This window comes from Rhinoderma darwinii, chromosome 8, assembly GCF_050947455.1.
Source record: "Rhinoderma darwinii isolate aRhiDar2 chromosome 8, aRhiDar2.hap1, whole genome shotgun sequence".
Lineage (NCBI taxonomy): Eukaryota > Metazoa > Chordata > Amphibia > Anura > Rhinodermatidae > Rhinoderma > Rhinoderma darwinii.
Window position 1 is genome coordinate 82,763,481 of NC_134694.1, and position 19,113 is coordinate 82,782,593.

Sequence of the window (19,113 nt, forward strand, 5' to 3'; positions counted from 1 at the left end):
CCCCACACATTGTCTGCTAAATCAATATGCAAAATAGGTACCTCATTTTATTGACCTATATTAAGCGCATGGCCATACGACAGATGCCAAAGCCTGAACTAATGGCGACCTTTGACTTGTCTTCCCCCACTGCCTCTATTCCCATAGATTACACTTTTAATCACTTGGAATATTATACTCCAAGTGATATTGAAATATACTGAATATGACATTCTACGATGTCAAAACATGAAAACAAGTTAATTACAAAGTCATATTAAAAGGCTAATTTTAGACAGATGCTAAAGTTAAAATTGGGAAATGTGGTTTACCTTTGATCTATATATAAAAGACTAGGCGTGAAAGATGAATATATACAGGCATATGTTCAATATGTGTTCATAAATGTTCCAAAAATGTATTGTTTATATTATTTTATCTTTAGCAGTAAGTGACATGAAACTTTAAAACCTATGCAGGCATACGTTATAAGATGTTACTATTATTGGTCTAATCTTGTAGATAAATGGGAACAGGAATTCAGGACACTTATAAAAACTAAATATTGATATAAAGATAAAAGCTATTAGTTCGTTTTAGCATCTCCAGCGAGAAGTTGAATTAACACATAAAAATGATTTCATTCTATTCAAATTAATTCATTAGGGCACATAACACGACTGTTGAAGTCCTTACAAATGGAAATGTGGGGGGGGGGGAGGGGGATTATGTTACTATGGTATAGAAAACTTCTTGATAGCTGGTTAAAAAAAATATAAAAATGTAAATGTAGGGATAAATGGATTAAAGAATTTGGTGGTCTCAGAATCGGATTGGGATAATATGTTAAGAGGGATAGCAAAAACCTTATTTAATAGTTCAGTTTATGACACAATTTATTCTAGTTCATCATTTATATACAGTGGACATTCCGGATGAAAAAATGCACCACAATTTTGTGTGGTTTTTCGGCACAGGACTGGAAAAAAAAAAGAGGGGTGATTGTTGTGATAAATTCGTGGGTTCAGGGCCAAATATGGTACATCTTTTATGGAGATGCCCTTAGCTCCATAACTATTGAGCACAAATTATGGAGGTTGTGGAAAAAAAAAAAGTGTAAAATATTAGAGATTCAGATCCCTGGATATGTATTTAAAAAAAATAAAAAATTGATATTGGCATCAACATTATTGTTTTTGGCATGTAAATTAATCCTATATTTTTGAATTAAGAGAAACCCACCATGTATAAAAGGGATGGGTTCGATTAGTGGACTATGTTGCTAGTAATAAAAGTGTTAGATTATATATAGCGAGAATTTTTTTTTTTAAATTTCCTGGAGAAAAGAAAATAGAAGTAGATGGGTATAAAAAAAAAAGAGGGTGGGAGAGTGGAGGAGCCGTCTTTTTCCCCTTGGTATGGTAATTTGTGTATGTAAAGGATTTGGCTGTGTCTATAGTTTTCTGTATCTTTGTATAATTGGAAGACACAACAAACTGGAAAAAAAGGGGCTAATGTTATACAGATGCTAAAGTTAAAATGAATATGGTGTTTAATGCAACTTTTGAATTGTTTTTTTTTATAAAAAAACAAAAAAAACTAATCTGTCAGGTCAGCAGGACTGACTGCTTCGGTGACAGCAGGTACTGTATGTCTCTGACACGCAGGATCCAGCTGTTATTTATTGCATTAAACCCCATAATACATCGCTTTATATATTTTTTTAAATTAAACAAAGTGTTCAACGGTTTACATAGCCTTTAAGCTATATATAAAATGTTAGACGACATAGATGCCTCCAAACAGGCTTTTATTTATGTTACATAAATGTTACCAATATGTAACACGGAGCTAAAAGCCTCACCTTAGATTAGATTACATTTTTAGATATTTAGGTTGAGATCATGTACTGTACACTTCATACGCAGCACATTTATTCATCTTTCCTCATTTGCCTGCAGATGAGCAGTTAAAGAGGCTCTGTCACCAGATTTTGCAAACCCTATCTGCTATTGCAGCAGATCGGCGCTGCAATGTAGATTACAGTAACGTTTTTATTTTAAAAAAACGAGCATTTTTGGCCAAGTTATGACCATTTTTGTATTTATGCAAATGAGGCTTGCAAAAGTACAACTGGGCGTGTATTGTGTGTGTAACATCTGGGCGTTTTTACTTCTTTTACTAGCTGGGCGTTAGGAATGGGAGTGTATGATGCTGACGAATCAGCATCATCCACTTCTGTTCGTTAACACCCAGCTTCTGGCAGTGCAGACACACAGCGTGTTCTCGAGAGATCACGCTGTGACGTCACTCACTGCCTGCCCCAGGTCCTGCATCGTGTCGGCCACATCGGCACCAGAGGCTACAGTTGATTCTGCAGCAGCATCAGCGTTTGCAGGTAACGCCGATGCTGCTGCAGAATCAACTGTAGCCTCTGGTGCCGATGTGTCCTCGCTCGTCCGACACGATACAGGACCTGGGGCAGGACGTGAGTGACGTCACAGCGTGATCTCTCGAGAACACGCTGTGTCTGTGCACTGCCAGAAGCTGGGCGTTCTGAAGAGAAGTGGATGATACTTCTCGTCAGAACGCCCAGCTAGTAAAAGAAGTAAACACGCCCAGATGTAACACGCATAATACACGCCCAGATGTAACACACATAATACACGCCCAGTTGGACTTTTACGTTAAACACGCCCAGTTGGACTTTTACTTTAAACACGCCCAGTTGGACTTTAGCAAGCCTCATTTGCATAAATACAAAAATGGTCATAACTTGGCCAAAAATGCTCGTTTTTAAAAAATAAAAACGTTACTCTTATCTACATTGCAGCGCCGATCTGCTGCAATAGCAGATAGGGGTTGCAAAATCTGGTGACAGAGCCTCTTTAAGTGCTATTACAATTAATGTGGTTGTCCAGTCTGAGCCATTCTCAGTGCAGCTTTGTCCATTGATTTCAGTGAGTGTCTTCCAATACATTATTTATAAATACACTGACACAGCGGATTCCAAGTCAATAATAGCTGATGGGGATGTCCGAATGAGAAAACCCCTTTAAGTAATAGATAAAAAAAAAAAGAGTATACTTTTCCTTTAAGTACAAATGTGTTTTTAAGGGGCTTGGATGTGTGATAAGCATAAGATCTGATTTATAGAAGTATTTTTGCTAAGGAACTAATTAATGTCGGTCTGTGTCTAATTTACATTGTAATCCATGAGTCTGCAGCAGTTGATAAAGTTTAAGATATGGCAAGGAGGCTTAATATAAAGATTAATTTTGGCGTTTCGTCAATTCAGCTATTTTTGAAATGCTTGTTATATTAATCTTTTCATGGATTTCAACGCTTAAGTACTATATGTCAGTGTCCTCTATTTTCACAGCTGCCAGAGCCTTCCGCACTTAGAGATGTCCTAGTAATTTCTTAGGTCAGGATTTATAGTAAGAAGGGATTCAGGACCATTGACTCTAAATATTGTAGATTTATTGACAATAAAAGTGTATTTGTACCCTATAAAGTATTATTAGCTGATATATATTTACTGATGCCTAAAATGCTTAAAGAGAATGCATCACCCTATTTTTACTGATTAAAACAATACACTAAAACATACTTTATTTACATGGGTATGGGGGCAGCATTCTTGTCTGAGAGGCTGCAACATCAGTTTGCTTTACAGTAGTCCCCTAGACCTAAGAAAAGAAACCTACTGGCTCCTGAGAAGAGCTTTCCACATCACCTATTTCCAATGTGAACCTCTTATCTGCCTCCAGCTTTATAAAAGATCTTACCTTTCATTGTAATCCTGCCTGTGAAGATAATGAGATGATTGCTGAGAAGTGATCTCTACAGAACAGGAAGTATCAGCCCATGGTGAGGCTCACTGGCCAGTGTGAAAATTGCAAGATTATAGGATTTAAAAAAAAAAGATAGTAACATGAAAAAAATCACCATCATTTTAGATTTAACATAATAACTTGATTTCAACATTAAGTAATGTCTGATGACGCATTCCCTATAAACTCTATATTGTCCATTGGTGAACCGAAACAAATTTTGAAAAAGAGAATGGTTTACATAGTAGTGTTCAAATATAGTGTTATAATTGAAAGCATTGTCTTTTATAGCAGGGTCCTTTTGCTTGTATTCTGTTGACAGAAAAACCAAATGGAATTTATTTTATCCATCCCACGTTTTGCATAATGTTTTACTAAAATGCTCCTGCCAGTAAAGGCCCTTTTATAGAACGCTTCTTGCCATGTGTGAACAGGGCAGTGATCAGCAGATGGATGAGCAAACGCTCGTTCATCTGCTGATCGTATAGTTTTAAAAATGAAAAATATTAATCGATGTCGGCAGCATATCGATTAATAAGCAGGGAGACGTGCTGCCGACATGATAATGTATCGGGATGAGCGATCGGAGTAACGACCGCGCGTCCCCATACTAGCTGTGACGGGCTTTGTGAGAGGATCTTAAGGGAGGACTCTAACCAGCAATGGTGTAGACGTGCGATTTAGGGTATGTTCACACGACAGCGTCCGTAACGGCTGAAATTACGGGGATGTTTTCAGGAGGAAACATCCCCATAATTTCAGCCGTAACGGCATGTGCAGGCGCTTGAACGCCGCGTCCATTACGGACGTAATTGGCGCTGCTTTTCATTGGAGTCAATGAATAACGGCTCCAATTACGCCCAAAGAAGAGACAGGTCACTTCTTTGACGCGGGCGTCTATTTACGCGCAGTCATTTGACAGCGGCGCGTAAATATACGCCTCGTGTGAACAGACAAACGTCAGCCCATTGCTTTCAATGGGCAGATGTTTGTCAACGCTATCGAGGCGCATTTTTCGGACGTAATTCGGGGCAAAATGCCCGAATTACGTCCGTAATTAGTGCGTGTGAACATACCCTTAAGCATTGTCCTAACTAACAGTCATGTAGCTTCAACACATGTGAATCTATAGTTTAAATAAAAGTTGCATGACTTGGCTGATTCAGTATTAAAAAATGGCAGGAAAGTATATTTGTATTGGATTATATCCCAGAAATTCAATGGAATGTCTATGTTCTGTCTAGGAAAGGTAAAATAAAGCAGAGATGCCTAGGGTCTTTTTGATAAAATACTAAAAAAACATTATTACTCATTTTAGATTATTACGTTTTGCAGCAGCAGCCAACAAAGTAAAATTAATTCCCCACTGAACTTTCTGGAATGGGCCATTTTGGTATTATATCTTACAATAATCGACATGAGAAGGTCCCATTCACAGTTCAAGTGTGGCCAAATACTTGAGAAGTATTGATCGCAAACAGGACCACTTGTTACTCTGGTCCAAATGGAGATACTGAAACTGCTGCAGGTAGGGGTTATACATTTTCCCTCTTAGATAGCATTCAGATATTTTGCTGCAATCAGTACAATCTTTGAAGTTACTTATGTCCCTAAAGTGATACACTAGGCTTCAACATGTTTAGTAAAGCAACGTCAATTCCTGTTAGAGTGGAGAGTCATACTATAGGTATACCATGGGTAAAGTAATTGGTCTATGAGGCCATACTACACCTCCGTATGTCTCAAATTTCATACAGAAGCATATGGGGAAGTTTTTATTCTGTTCAATTTTTGCGGTATCTGGCAGAAAAAAATGGCACAAAGTATGTTGACACCCCTCCTAATTTTTAAGTTCAGGTGTTTAAGCCACACCCATTGCAAACAGATGCATAAAATCAAGCACAGCGCCATGCAATCCCCATAGACAAACATTCCTAGTAGTGTTGCTTCTAGCGGAGATTATCTCTGTGATATGGTGCCGTACGGAGCCACCATATGGAATGTAGAACTTAGTGGTAGAGTACGGAGTGAGTGCTGCCATACAGGCTCTGCTGTATACATTAGGGGCTAAAGATAGGATGCCCGCAATTTTTTCCATCAGAGGGCCTGGATTTACAATGTCTACCTTAGAAAAATCAAAAAAGGTCAAATGATTTCTTCCTTATTAGACCCAATACAGATGCTTCAGCTGCACATTATAATAATATGTTTCATCATTTAACTGTAGAGCCCTTTCATTTTATCCTATATCAATTATGGGTAACTTATGTTAAGCATGATTTGAATCTGCCCTTTGATCTTTTATCAGATTCCAACAACTATGCCAACCAGCTCAGGAAACAGTGAGGAAATTAAAAATAAAATGTACGGAATTATTCAGATTTTTTTTTTGTTGCAAATAATAATAAATTGAGAGCATGAAATGCAAAGATGGAATTTTCATTATACACTGCTATAGTAAGTACAAATAGACAGATTTGTTCTTCAGACAGAATTCCTCATGGAAGAGAACAGGCTCTCGGGATGTTTGTCAGCCTGGCAGCACAGTATTTGTATGTTTATCTAGTTTGTAAAGCTGAACACACATCATGAAGAAATGTTCCGTTTATAGGTGAAGCATCTTATCAATACATGTGTTTCTGTTGAAAACCTCACTGGATGTAAAATGGTGGAACAGACGGCTGCCTTAGGGTAATAACGCCTTACTACATGGCTCAAATATAGACATTCACAATGCATTCCTGCATCTCAAAACCTGTGTTTACTCTAAAACCAACAATTTCCCCGTCCTTCTCTTCCCACAACCCAAATTGTACCTCATTCACATTGATCTGTCCACAAAATTCTCGAGGTTGTACAATTCCTATCAAGCGATAACACATATGGTGCTTGTGGTAAACAATAAGCAGGTAAATTTAACCAGCTGCCTAGTCTATGAATGGTGGTCAAATCACAGCTGTGACTAGCGCAACAAAGAACGTGTGTGACCAGGTCACTGGTACCTGGTCTACTCATTGTTCTACCATTTGGTTTATTCCTGCAGGGATGGTTTACTGATATTATAGCCTCAATGTCTGCCAAATCACAAGATTTATATTGAGGGTTCTGTGCTAGGTTCTGCATCTGCGTACACACCGAATGGTCGAGTTATTAGAGACACCTGCCCTTTCATGATTCGAGCTTCCCTGTATAGAGATTAGACACGTGACCCCGGAGTGCAACATAAAATCAAGTTAGCAAGTTTTCCGTAGACCAGTTTCAGTGTGAATCCACATTAAAATGGGAAAGTCAAGCGATCTGAGTGACTTCAAAACAATGCATGGTCATCGCTGATAGACTAGCCGGGGAAAGTATTAAAAAAAAAACAACTCACAATCTTGTGGGGTTTTCTCCTGCAATAGTGTCGAGAGTATACCAAGATTGGTGTGATCGAGGAAAAATATCCAGTAAAGGAACATCCGGTGGACATCAACAACTCGTTGCCGAAAGGGGTCAGAGGAGGAGGTCAAAAATCGTTCTGATGAACAGGCGACGCACAATAAAGAAAATTGCAGCTGAATACAATGCTGGTGCTCCAACTAACATGTCCGTATGAACAGCTAGTCGTTCCTTAGCACGAATGGGCTATAACAGCAGACAACTAGTTCGAGAGCTATTGCTGTCTAAGAGAACCAGAAAGGCAAGACTCCAGTGGGCACAAGAGCACGAAAAGTGGATCACGGAGCACTGAAAAAACATTGTCTTGTCAGATGTATCTAGATTTATGTTGCATCATACTGGTAGTAGTGTCAAAATTTGGTGCAAGCAGCATGAATGGATGAACTTTTCCTGTCAGATGTCAACAGTTCAGGCTGGTGGAGGTGGAGTAATGGTGTGGAGAATGTTTTCATTGGCACACCCTGGGCCCTCTGATACCTGTGGATGGACGTTTTAACAGTAGGGCTTACCTAAGCATTGTAGCCGACCAAGTTCACCCATCCCTTCATAGCAGCTATTTACCTAATGTCAGAGGAACGCTTTAAAAGCTACTGCAAGAAACTATCCTGTCATCACAGGCCAATATTCCTACAGAACAAATTCAACACCTAGTAGAATCTATGCCACGATGAATTGCTGCAATTCTGAAGGCCAAAGCGCTACTAGATGGGTTTCTCTAATAAAGTGGCCATTCAGTGTACAGTGTAACTCACACTATAGTGTGTGTGTGTGTGTGTCATTACATATATATATATATATATATATATATATATATATATAAACTCTTATAAAAACTTTTTCTGCTAGCCTTGGTTCTTCTGCGCTCTGTTTTTTGTACAATTGGACCTGAGAGCTGGTAGGACAAAACGGACGATATCCATGTGGATCGTGCTATGAAGGTGTACTACTGAGTTTCTGCTGTTGTCAGCACTGACATCGCTATTGGACGATTTCATATTTTACTCCTACCAGTCTTATGCCTAAAAACTGGATGTAACGGGTGTTCTGAGACTTGCATAGCCACCCCATCAGTGTTCAAATATATCTGCTTGGCAGTTCACAGTTTTGTGCAGAATTTAGTACAGAATAACTGCATAATTTCTGATAATAGAAACAATGAACAGTATAACCCTGTGTAACTTCACAAATGTCGAGCTTCACTTAAAAAAATAAAAAAAAAAAGTGAAAAAAATAAAAATTGAAACCTTCGTGTATTGTCTGGTTTAGTAATAGTCTTAATTGCTTCAAGATGCTTCACATTCATTCTTAGGCTCAGAGAACACAGAGATTCCAATTGAGCAATTCATAATTGTCTTAGCAGGAGAAGTAAATGTGATATTTTTAGAAAAGTACAGTTGTTAGCTGTTGGAAATTGAAAATCCAAATGTAGTTTGAGTGTCCTAATTAATTTGTGCACTCTGTTCCTTCTAGGACTAAATGCTAAAGGATCCATTTCTTTTGTTCTGAAAGCCGCTTACACCAAATCTTTATTGTAATGGCTGGCTACACTATATTAGGAACTTGATGGTGCATGAAGATATAAAAATGAAATGAGTGCAAGGTTACCCTGATTTATAAGGTTACGTGCAGCAGCGACCTCAGTAAAAAAAAAAAAAAAAAATTATACATAAACCTCCTTCTGCTCTCCTAATACAATATATCTGCCACAGCATAAAGCTTATATCATATTACTTTGAGTGCACTATTGTTAACACTTTAGAAACCAAACTAAACGCCTTTTCTTTTTACTTGTTATTTTTATACTAAGAAGGATTGACCACAGTTATTGTTTAGGCTGGATTCACACGAGCATGTTCGGTCCGTAAAGGACGGAATGTATTTCGGCCGCAAGACCCGGACTGAACACACTGCAGGGAGCCGGGCTCCTGGCATCATAGTTATGTACGACGCTAGGAGTCCCTGCCTCGCTGCGGGACAACTGTCCCGTACTGTAATCATGTTTTCAGTACGGGACAGTAGTTCCACGGAGAGGCAGGGACTCCTAGCGTCGTACATAACTATGATGCTAGGAGTTCGGCTCCCTGCAGTGTGTTCGGTCCGGGACTTGCGGCCGAAATACGTTCCGTCCTTTACGGACCAAACATGCTCATGTGAATCCAGCCTTAAACACCATGCAATGATATGTTAAAAACATAATGCCATGTATTTATGAAAAATACCCCAATAAAATACCAGTTGCCTTCCACCGCCAATTTTTTATCTATTAAGATGTAAGAAAACATGCCAACGAGATATTTTCTATCGAAGCTAAGTAATTTTATAGTAGAAATAGATCTTTTACATATGTGTAAAATAGATGTTAAGTAGATGTTAGGGCAGAGTTTCCCAACATTTTCAGGCTTGAGGCACTCCTGGAAAAAAATAAAAAAAAATTCCTCAGGGCACCCCTACCAAAAATGGTTTACAAAAAAGACATGAGACGGCTAAAAACAAGATCTACACTCTTAGGGTATGTACACATGGCATTTTTTGTAAGGCTGAAAAAATCATTCAGGAATTTTGAGGCAGATTATGAATTGACAGCGTTGTTTGATGATTTTTTTTTCACGTTTTTTTCTATTTTGTTTTTTTAAGCCGTTGAAGCTGATGCAAAAACCGCAGGCAAAAAGCACTCCAAATGAGCACCACAGGTTTTTTAAGCCTCTTATTGACTTTAATGGAAGGTCAGATGCAGAAACCACTCGAAGACTATCAGCCCCCACTCACATTAAAATGACCATCAGCCTCCCACAAACAGAAAAATGACCATGAGCCCACCTCTGTAAAGTGACCATCACAGACAGAAGTTCGTTCCTTCTTCAGCAGTAAGCACACTATAACGTCGCTACAATCAAATCATAGAGATGTGATTGTAACGGCACAAAAGTGTTCTTATTGCTAGAGAAGGAATGAATACTTATGCTGCCCAGGACCGCAGTGTTAATGGCTCCGCTCAGTCGGGCTCTTCTGGCGGGAAGTGGTGGGCGGTACTTGTAGCAGACGTGCATGCGTCATGTCTGCTACAAGCATAGGTTGGAGAAGTAAGCGTCGGGGGCGGTTCTTGTAGCAGACTTGCGTGCATCACATCTGCTACAAGCAGAACCATTTTTTTATGGTAGTGGATGAGCGGAGTGTAGCGGCACTCCAGGACGGTTCTCACGGCACCCCAGTTGGGAAACACTGAGTTAGGGTATATAATACATTGCATCATGTCGTGAATAAATTAAGATTTTGGCCACCTAAATAGAAAAAGGAAATAATAGAACCTCAGATTGGGAAATTAAACCAATTATTATGAACAATGGCGTTTATTCGTAGAATTAATCTCAATATCATTTATGGCAATAAAAAAAAATATGAATTTATAAATGTTCTGCTTTGCCTTTCTGTGGAGCAACAAGAAATGAGACAGATCATGGCATGCAGGCATGAAGTGTCCCATGAACTTAGAGCAGGCAGGAAAACCTCCAACATCTGTACATGACAGAAAGAAAAAATTATAGCTACACTATAAGGGCAGATTCAGACGAACGTTGCGTTTTTGCGCGCGCAAAAAATGCGCCGTTTTGCGCGCGCAAAAACCACTTGACAGCTGCGTGTGTCATCCGTGTATGATGCGCGGCTGCGTGATTTTCGCGCAGCCGCCATCATAGAGATGAGTCTAGTCGACGTCAGTCACTGTCCAGGGTGCTGAAAGAGTTAACTGATCGGCAGTAACTCTTTCAGCACCCTCGACAGTGAATGCCGATCACAATATCGAGAAACCTGTTAAAAAAAAAAGAAAAAGTTCGTACTTACCGAGAACTTCCCGGCCGTTGCCTTGGTGACGCGTCCTTGGTGACGCGCCTCTCTTGACATCTGGCCCCACCTCCCTGGATGACGCGGCAGTCCATGTGACCCTGCAGCCTGTGATTGGCTGCAGCCTGTGTTTGGCCTGTGATTGGCTGCAGCTGTCACTTGGACTGAATTGTCATCCCGGGAGGTCAGACTGGAGGAAGAAGCCAGAAGTTATCGGTAAGTCAGAATTTCTTTTTTTTTTTACACGTTCATGTATATTGGGATCGGAAGTCACTGTCCAGGGTGCTGAAACAGTTTAACTCTTTCAGCACCCTGGACAGTGACTATCTCCTGACGTCGCGTACCGGAATTTTTTTTGCCGGGTTCGGTTCGGTTGTCCGGGTTCGCTCATCTCAAAGACACTCCGTTTGGATGTTTGGAAACAGAAAAGCACGTGGTGCTTTTCTGTTTACATTCATCCTTTTGACAGCTGGTGCGCTGTTTCAGTCGGTTCGCACGGAAGTGCTTCCGTGAGACCTGCGTGGTTTTCACGCACCCATTGACTTCAATGGGTGCGTGATGCGCGAAATACGCGGAGATATTGAGCATGTCGCGCTTTTTGCGCAGCGGACAAACGCTGCGCAAAAAGCACGGACTGTTTGTACTGCCCCATAGACTTGTATTGGTCTGTGCGTGGCGCGTGAAAACCACGCGGCCCGCACGGACCCAATACACGTTCGTGTGAATCCCCCCTAAGTGGCACAAGGTATTAATGATGCACCCTGTTTATCATGAATGCTATATTTTACTTCAAAAGGTCTTACTTTACTTTAAAAGGAGATGGCCTATTCTGATAGTTGTCTTAGCTTTAGCTATAATCCCCAAATAATCCATAAATACGTCAATAACTGTACAAATCGTCCCCTACCTGTTTTCCATCCAAGGTGTACAGCTTCTTTACTACTCCAGTCTCCAATTTAATGGCTTCAGTGATATCAGTGAGGACTTGTTCAAAGGAATGGGCTGTCTTCTTGTTGAGCAGGACACGTACAGCCTTACGAGGCTTTACTCCACTACGAATGATAGTTACCAACTTGGGACGGACAAAGTCCTTGCTCTCCCTGGATTGGGTGTTGTTGCAGGTACCCAGGGACTGTGGGCTCTTTTGACCGGCTGAAGTCTTCACATTCACCGACCAGTTTGGGTTAACATTCTTTGTGTATTCCAGTTTCTTGAAAAAGTTATCAGATGAACAAACATAGCTCTCTCCTAAAAGATATAAAACATAAGTAGAATTTTAATAACCTATATTTCATCTGCTGATATTATTTTGTTGTGCATGTAGATATTATGGTTTTATAGTTTTTAAGCTTCACTTTGGTGCCACTTTACATAATATGTAAGGGGTTTGTATCATGAACAGTTAAAAAAAATAAAAAATAAAATAGTGTACAGTGTACTCCAGCAGAGAAACAAAGTGCCCTTACACCCTTCCTCTCCCAAAATTATTTGACCAGCAATCCACGACAACATGCTGACGGTAACTAGATGTGTAGGGAAAGTTGTTGGATTGTTACTGTGGTTTTTGACATTCAGGGCCGATTATAAGAACGACAATCTTGGTCATGATCTCCAGAAGGGCCCAAAAAAAAGATTGCCCTCTTTATAAAAGCTGACAGCCATGGAATGGATCAGGGAAAATCAGATAAGAATGGCAGCCATATGGTGTGGCATGTAGCAACTGTTGTAGCTGTTTGGAGACCTGATGCTCTATATTTCACTAATAGGCCCCTTTTACATCACATTCGGGAGATCTGTTCTCCCTTATGGAATTTAGATCAAAAGGAGGTTCCGAGCACAGCTAAAAGGAAATATTTATTTTACTTGAGTCATGCTCTAATCTTCCGAGTATGATGTAAAAAGAAGGCCTTAGTTTGGGGCTACACACAAGATGTATGTTACTTATATTATTTCTGAAGATAAAATTTGCACATGAATGCAACTGGTCCTAAATTTTCCATCAAAATGGGAAATTTCTGAGAAATTTCTGAGAAATTTACATGTATAGTAGCATGCAATTTTCTCATAGGAAATAATGGACCGCAAGTGTGAAGTCACAGCAGAGAACCAGGTATATTCAGACGTTGTTTCACTCTATTATTTATGTGCTTTTTGGCACGATTCTGTACATGTTATGACGAATATTACCAAATCTATTTATGGAAGTTGGTTCTGTTGCTGTATCAATGCACGGAGCTTGATTCTGGAACATAATCAACATACTGAGCTTGGTACTGGTATTGTATTTATGCAGTAGCATTGGTTCTGGTACGGTTTTTATGCCATAAGATAAGTGCATAGATACATTAACGAAACCAAACTTGGTTCTGTTACGGTACTGCACTACACCTATGTATTTAGGGGCTGGGGCAAAAGGCTTTGAAATTCTGAGGCTGGAGATGTGCCCACACTATCCAGACTGACCAGGGCCCATGGCACCCTTAACCCGCCCATGTTGACATTTGTGTTGGTTTAGGATTCACCGCCTGGAAGAACGATTAAAAAGTAGTTTATTAGTTGTATTCATAAAATTGTGGCTCTACCAGCCGTTGATACCAGACCAGGCTTAAGCAAGTGATTGGCGACAAGAAAGGTGGTGTAGAGTGATTGATGTCTCCTTTCCACCCAAATCACCACCTATCTGCTTGTAGTATAAATAACGCTATATCCTTGCCATTGATAACTGTCTATCTAAATCCTACGCGTTTCATCATCACATACAAGGTGATGCTTCCTCAGGGATTGATAGATTTCGATTTATTTCAAATATCGTTAAATTCAAAAGTAGTGAAGAGATAACAATGTTACAGCACTGGATTGCACTGTTTATGTGCTGATTCGTAGCCTCCAGACGCATGCACGGCTCTGATACACTGGCCGTACACGCGCCGGAGATACTAAGGACTTAAAAGGCTGAGAGCCCGCCCTCCAAAAGTCGTCCCCTGAATGAGCCGCCAATCCGCATATTACACGGCAACCAGTGACGTGCCAGAGGCGGCGTCCCGGGGACCTAGCAACCTAAGAGGGTTACTGGACGATCAAAGCGTCCATGGTAACTAGGGGACGCTAGACGCGGCTCCTGGGTTGTCAGTAAACAAAAATACATCGTGTGAATATTGTGGTAGCACACGGCCCTGTGAACAGACAAGGCCGTGTGGATGCAGGAGGAGGAACTCAGACGTACGGAGAACCGTCTCGTTCCGAGACTATCTTACCAACTGTGACACCACAAGTGTCCTTATAGTATCCTAAATAAGCCCGGGATCACAATGAATAGTGTCCCAGGGCATCGTAGGCAGGAATAGGTTAGGAGAAAGCGGCCATCCCGTACCGAATAATCCACAGGAGGGCGCAGCGCCCGGATTAAATTCGTAGCTCATGTTAACCTATCCCATAGCGAACCTATAGCAAATTAAATCAACCGATACCGGTGCCGTATGTGGGATAATGGGGTATTAAATTGTGTTAAGAGCCAGCAACAGACCTTGTGGAGAAACACGATAAAAAACGCGATAAAAAACGCGATAGGAACCGCATAGTGTGCATGAGGACATAAAAATTGCATGCATAGATGTGTTGGAATAAGGTATACGGTACAATATATGGATGCCCAGACCAGTAATCAGGTGGTGCGGTTAAAGGAAACACGAATACGAGATTTGTTCATTAATGCCATGCGGGTTGATAGTCTGCATTTTGAATATCCATTCTGCCTCTTTTTGGAGTATTTTCCTATCAAGGTCCCCACCTCTAGGGAGGGGTCTCACATGTTCTATACCCTGGAACACAAGAGCCGTAGCATCCCCGTCATGGCAGGACCACACATGTCTTGATACAGGGGTATCCACTTTCCTTCTGACGTCCCCAATGTGGTCCCGTATCCTTCTCCTAAATTCCCTTTTGGTCTTGCCCACATATTGTAGGCCACATTTGCATGTCATGAGATAAACAATGGCCTTTGTTTTACAATTTATGAATGACCTGTTGTCAAAGGTTTTGCCAGTATGGGTACTCGTGAAATTCTTGCTGCATAATAAAGACACACAGGCTTTGCATGTTCCGCATCTGTATGTCCCTCTAGCACTATTGTCCAGCCAAGTGCCACATTGTGTAACCGGTTGTAAGTGGCTATGGACCAATCGGTCCCTGAGATTACGTCCCCTCCTATAGGTAATGAGCGGGATGTGTTGGTTTACTTATAAAACTTCGGGACCCCACGCACAAAATAAAGAAGAGGTTTTGGTGTATGTGTCCTTTTCGAGTAACTGGGGATTGGGCCCTAATGAAGGAGGATTGGCAGCAGGCAGGGATTTTTGGCTCCCTGCAGTCAAATTTAGATAACTGCTTAGCAAACAGCATCAACAATGCCGAAGGACTCCCACACAATATCCTTTGATGTTATAATCATTCCCTTAATAAACCGGAGCACTTGGATATTACAGCACATCAGCAGCAAGGACAAAATTATTATGACATATAGATTAAGCAATCGCAGCACATGTTGGAGTTATTCAGTTTGGGGAAAAAAAACGGCTATGGAGCAATCTTAATCACTATACAAAAATAGTAGAGCGACAGTAAAGAGAGATATTTCAAATGATCTTTTTATACCTAGGCCTGTAACCATTACAAGAGGACATCCTCTATGTCTGGAGGAAAGAAGGCTTCACTATCATCATAGGATTCTTTACTGTAAGTGCAGTGAGAATATGGAACGCTCTACCTCAGGATGTTGTAATGGTTAATTTGTCTAGATGCTTTTCTTGAAAGTAATGATATTACAAGTTATATGTGCTAGATTACTGGAGATGGGTCATTGATTGAAGGATTTATTCTATCGTATTTAGAGTAGGCATCACTTGTTCCAGACTAATACAAGGTAAATGACAACTACCGCATGGTAGTGTTGTTTACCTTCCTCTGGATCAACACTGTAGAATTATAGGTTGAACTCAATGGACTTGTATCTTTTTTTGACTTTTCTATGTAAACATGTTACATTAAAAAATGGCGTTTGAAAAATAGAGGTCTGTAGAAGCTGTACAGCAAGTCAATATGGAAAGAAGAGGTGTTGTTGGGATCTTAAGAACAATGCATGACAAGACCATTGGTGCTCCATACAGACCATAGAGAATCACAGATGCCTAATAAATACTGCATACTCTGCAGGTTAACTTCTGCTGGTTTTAAATGGTTATCCAGAATGGGAGGTATCTTTAAAATAGACCCAGGCAGAGGCATTATTCTACACTTTTATCACGTCTTACAATTGACCACATATAATTTCTATATAAATTCTATAAAAAAAAAGTGTGAGCTATATTTTCATGAACACAGAATCACAATATCTGTATATGGTTTGGAGCCAACGCATCATCATAGTTGTAGAAGGTGACACAGGAAAAGTATTCTAGATGGTTATATTTGACTTGAGTATATGTCTGGCATGATACAGCAAGTCTCATATAACATAAACCCCATATTTGTTTTTTCTGTCTCTAAAATAGATCTCATAGCTCTATATGTGGTGTTGTTTTTCATCCGTCCCGTTGAGGAATCTCCCATCTTAAGAACTAGGAAGATTAATGAGACAGATCTTTCCACACTGTATTTTCTCAGCTCACTATTTCATTGCAGTAGTACAGATCTTCTTAAAGAAGTTTACTTCAGAATCCATTTACTTCAAAGACAAAATAATCCCTGTTTTTATAATGAGCAGTGACCCTAAAATGTTAAAGGGGTTGTCCACCTTCTGACAATTGATGACCTAGCCACCAGATAGGTCATCAGTATGTCATCGGTGCAGGTCCGACTCCCGGACCCCGCACCGATAAGCCACTGCGGTGGCCTGTGGGCACCGGATGTTATGGCTCATAATGCTATATACGGAGCCCGGAAGCAGTTGGCTCCATACATAGCATAGCGGCCGTGCTGCAGAACTGCAGGTCTGCTCCTATTCACTCCTATTCAGAGGCCAAGGGCGACTGCTTCCGGCATGTACGTCCGATGCACGGAGGCACTAGACCAGCTGATCTGTGCAGGACCCGGGTGTCGGACCCCCACAGATTATGTACGGATGTTGTCATCAGTTGTCAGAAACTGAAAACCCCTTTAAGCAGTACATGTAAAACATTAGAGCTACAGATCCACCTATTTCAGGTGTCTAATGAGTAAAATACATTTCTGCAAGTGGAAAGACAATGGATCCAGCAGCAGGCGACAATTGTATCAAGGCTGTGCAAGGTAAACCTGAATCTGTTGCCATAGAAACAATGCGAGTTATAAACAGCGTTCTACAAAAGGCGGTCTGAATGTGTATGCAGCTACAAGACGGGGTTAAAAACCTTCAGTTCTATTAATGGCATTTATTTATCAGAAAAACGCCTTGCAAAAAAAAAAAAAAGCTTCACATAACTGTACCTATTTCCTGACATTTCTAGAAGTATAGGAGAAACGGAGGCTTCTTATAGGATTAGCATTGCTTGCCAGTCCCTCTAAACACATATCATACCCATCCGTTTTAATTTCTTTCAGCTTCTAGGCCTCAATGGGATTTGCAAATTAATTGGAGCGGTTTTAGCTTTGCCGAAAAAGAGCACATGCTTATCTAAACAGCCCCTTCATTCCAGCAGCCTGTATCCTATTCATGAAATCTCTACTGCGTGACTGTCATGAATTTCTGCCATATCCCTCCCGCTTTCATTTATAAATATATATGCTAAAATATTCTGTTTTATACCTCCCTGTCAGTAGGACCCGCAGCACTTTCAGCTTTAATGTATTCACTTTTTTAGACCAATATCTAGTACAGATTGTGAGCTAGGATTTATGTGTATTTTTAATTGGAAATCATTAATAGACAACGCTGCTAATTACTCTAAAGAAAGACCCCGAATAGAAAGAATATTTAGTGTTACATTGCACCGCTTTATTATTTACACTTGTATAACGTATGCCATATAAACTTCATTGCAATCAATGTGAGGTTGGGTGTATATATAGAGGCTATTCAGGATGGAATCAGGGTTCTGTATCCAACAAATTCACATTGAAAAAAATAGGTCAATGTTATTTAAGAAAGAGTTGACTTTTTGCTGTATTTTGACATTGATTGCTGTAAAAAGTGACACACTTCCATTACAACGCTGTCAAAATCGATTTACCTAACATAGCCAACCCTGTAGCTCAGTGCTTTGCATTGCGGTTTTATTATTACATTAAGAAAAAAAATCTACCTTTGGCCATGATGTACCACGAAGTAAGCAGAGGATCCTCATAAGTCACCAGCAAATCGGGGAACGAGATCACATTCCACTGTGACCACCCTCAGCACCGAGTTCATAATATGAAAAGCATTGGATTATTTTGCCTCTATCCTGTTCTAGGCGTCTTTCCTTCGTTCCTACCCATCTGCGTGTTTTTTCACAGAGCCTTCCATTCTTCTCCTCCATCATCCTATGTGATTCTCTAACTGTACCTTAGCCTTTAAATGTAGGTGGGATCACTAAGCTGCTATGTCTGCTACCTTGGTAGTTTACACTCACACAAGGAAGACTTGAATGGAACCTGTCACCAGCATTTCACCTATTGAACTCTACTCACCCCTCGCTGGCCGCTGCGGTCAAAAGTTCATTGCCGTTATCCCCTCTCCTAAACTCCTCCTCCGACCGTAAATAACGGCCTGCAAACAAATCGTGCCCTTTATGCCAATAATACGTCAGTCTAGTTCGTTCCTCTTCTTATGCCCGCCCTGAATGCCGAAATCTCGTCTGAGATTGCGCGCATGTGTCAATCAAAAGTAACGAGGCGGGGTTAGCTCGGAAAGGCTTGAGGAATGAAGATATGACTCATTAGCTCATTAGCATACGGCACGGGAACACTAAAAAAAATGGAACACTGAAAGGTACAGAGCCTACTTAGAAGATAATTATGGGTTACATAAAAATAATTTTTCACCCACTATCACCGGGTATTGCTGGTTTAA

At 40.4% G+C, this 19,113-nt stretch overlaps 1 protein-coding gene across 1 annotated transcript in view; it reads right to left on the bottom strand.

The window, feature by feature from the left end:
- The window catches only part of DCX (doublecortin), a 102,511-nt gene that overhangs the window by 61,089 nt on the left and 22,309 nt on the right, over positions 1-19,113 (bottom strand). The window contains exon 3 of the mRNA XM_075835829.1: positions 11,998-12,338. Coding sequence (XP_075691944.1) covers positions 11,998-12,338 — 341 coding nt within the window. The remainder of the gene's footprint in view (positions 1-11,997; positions 12,339-19,113) is intronic.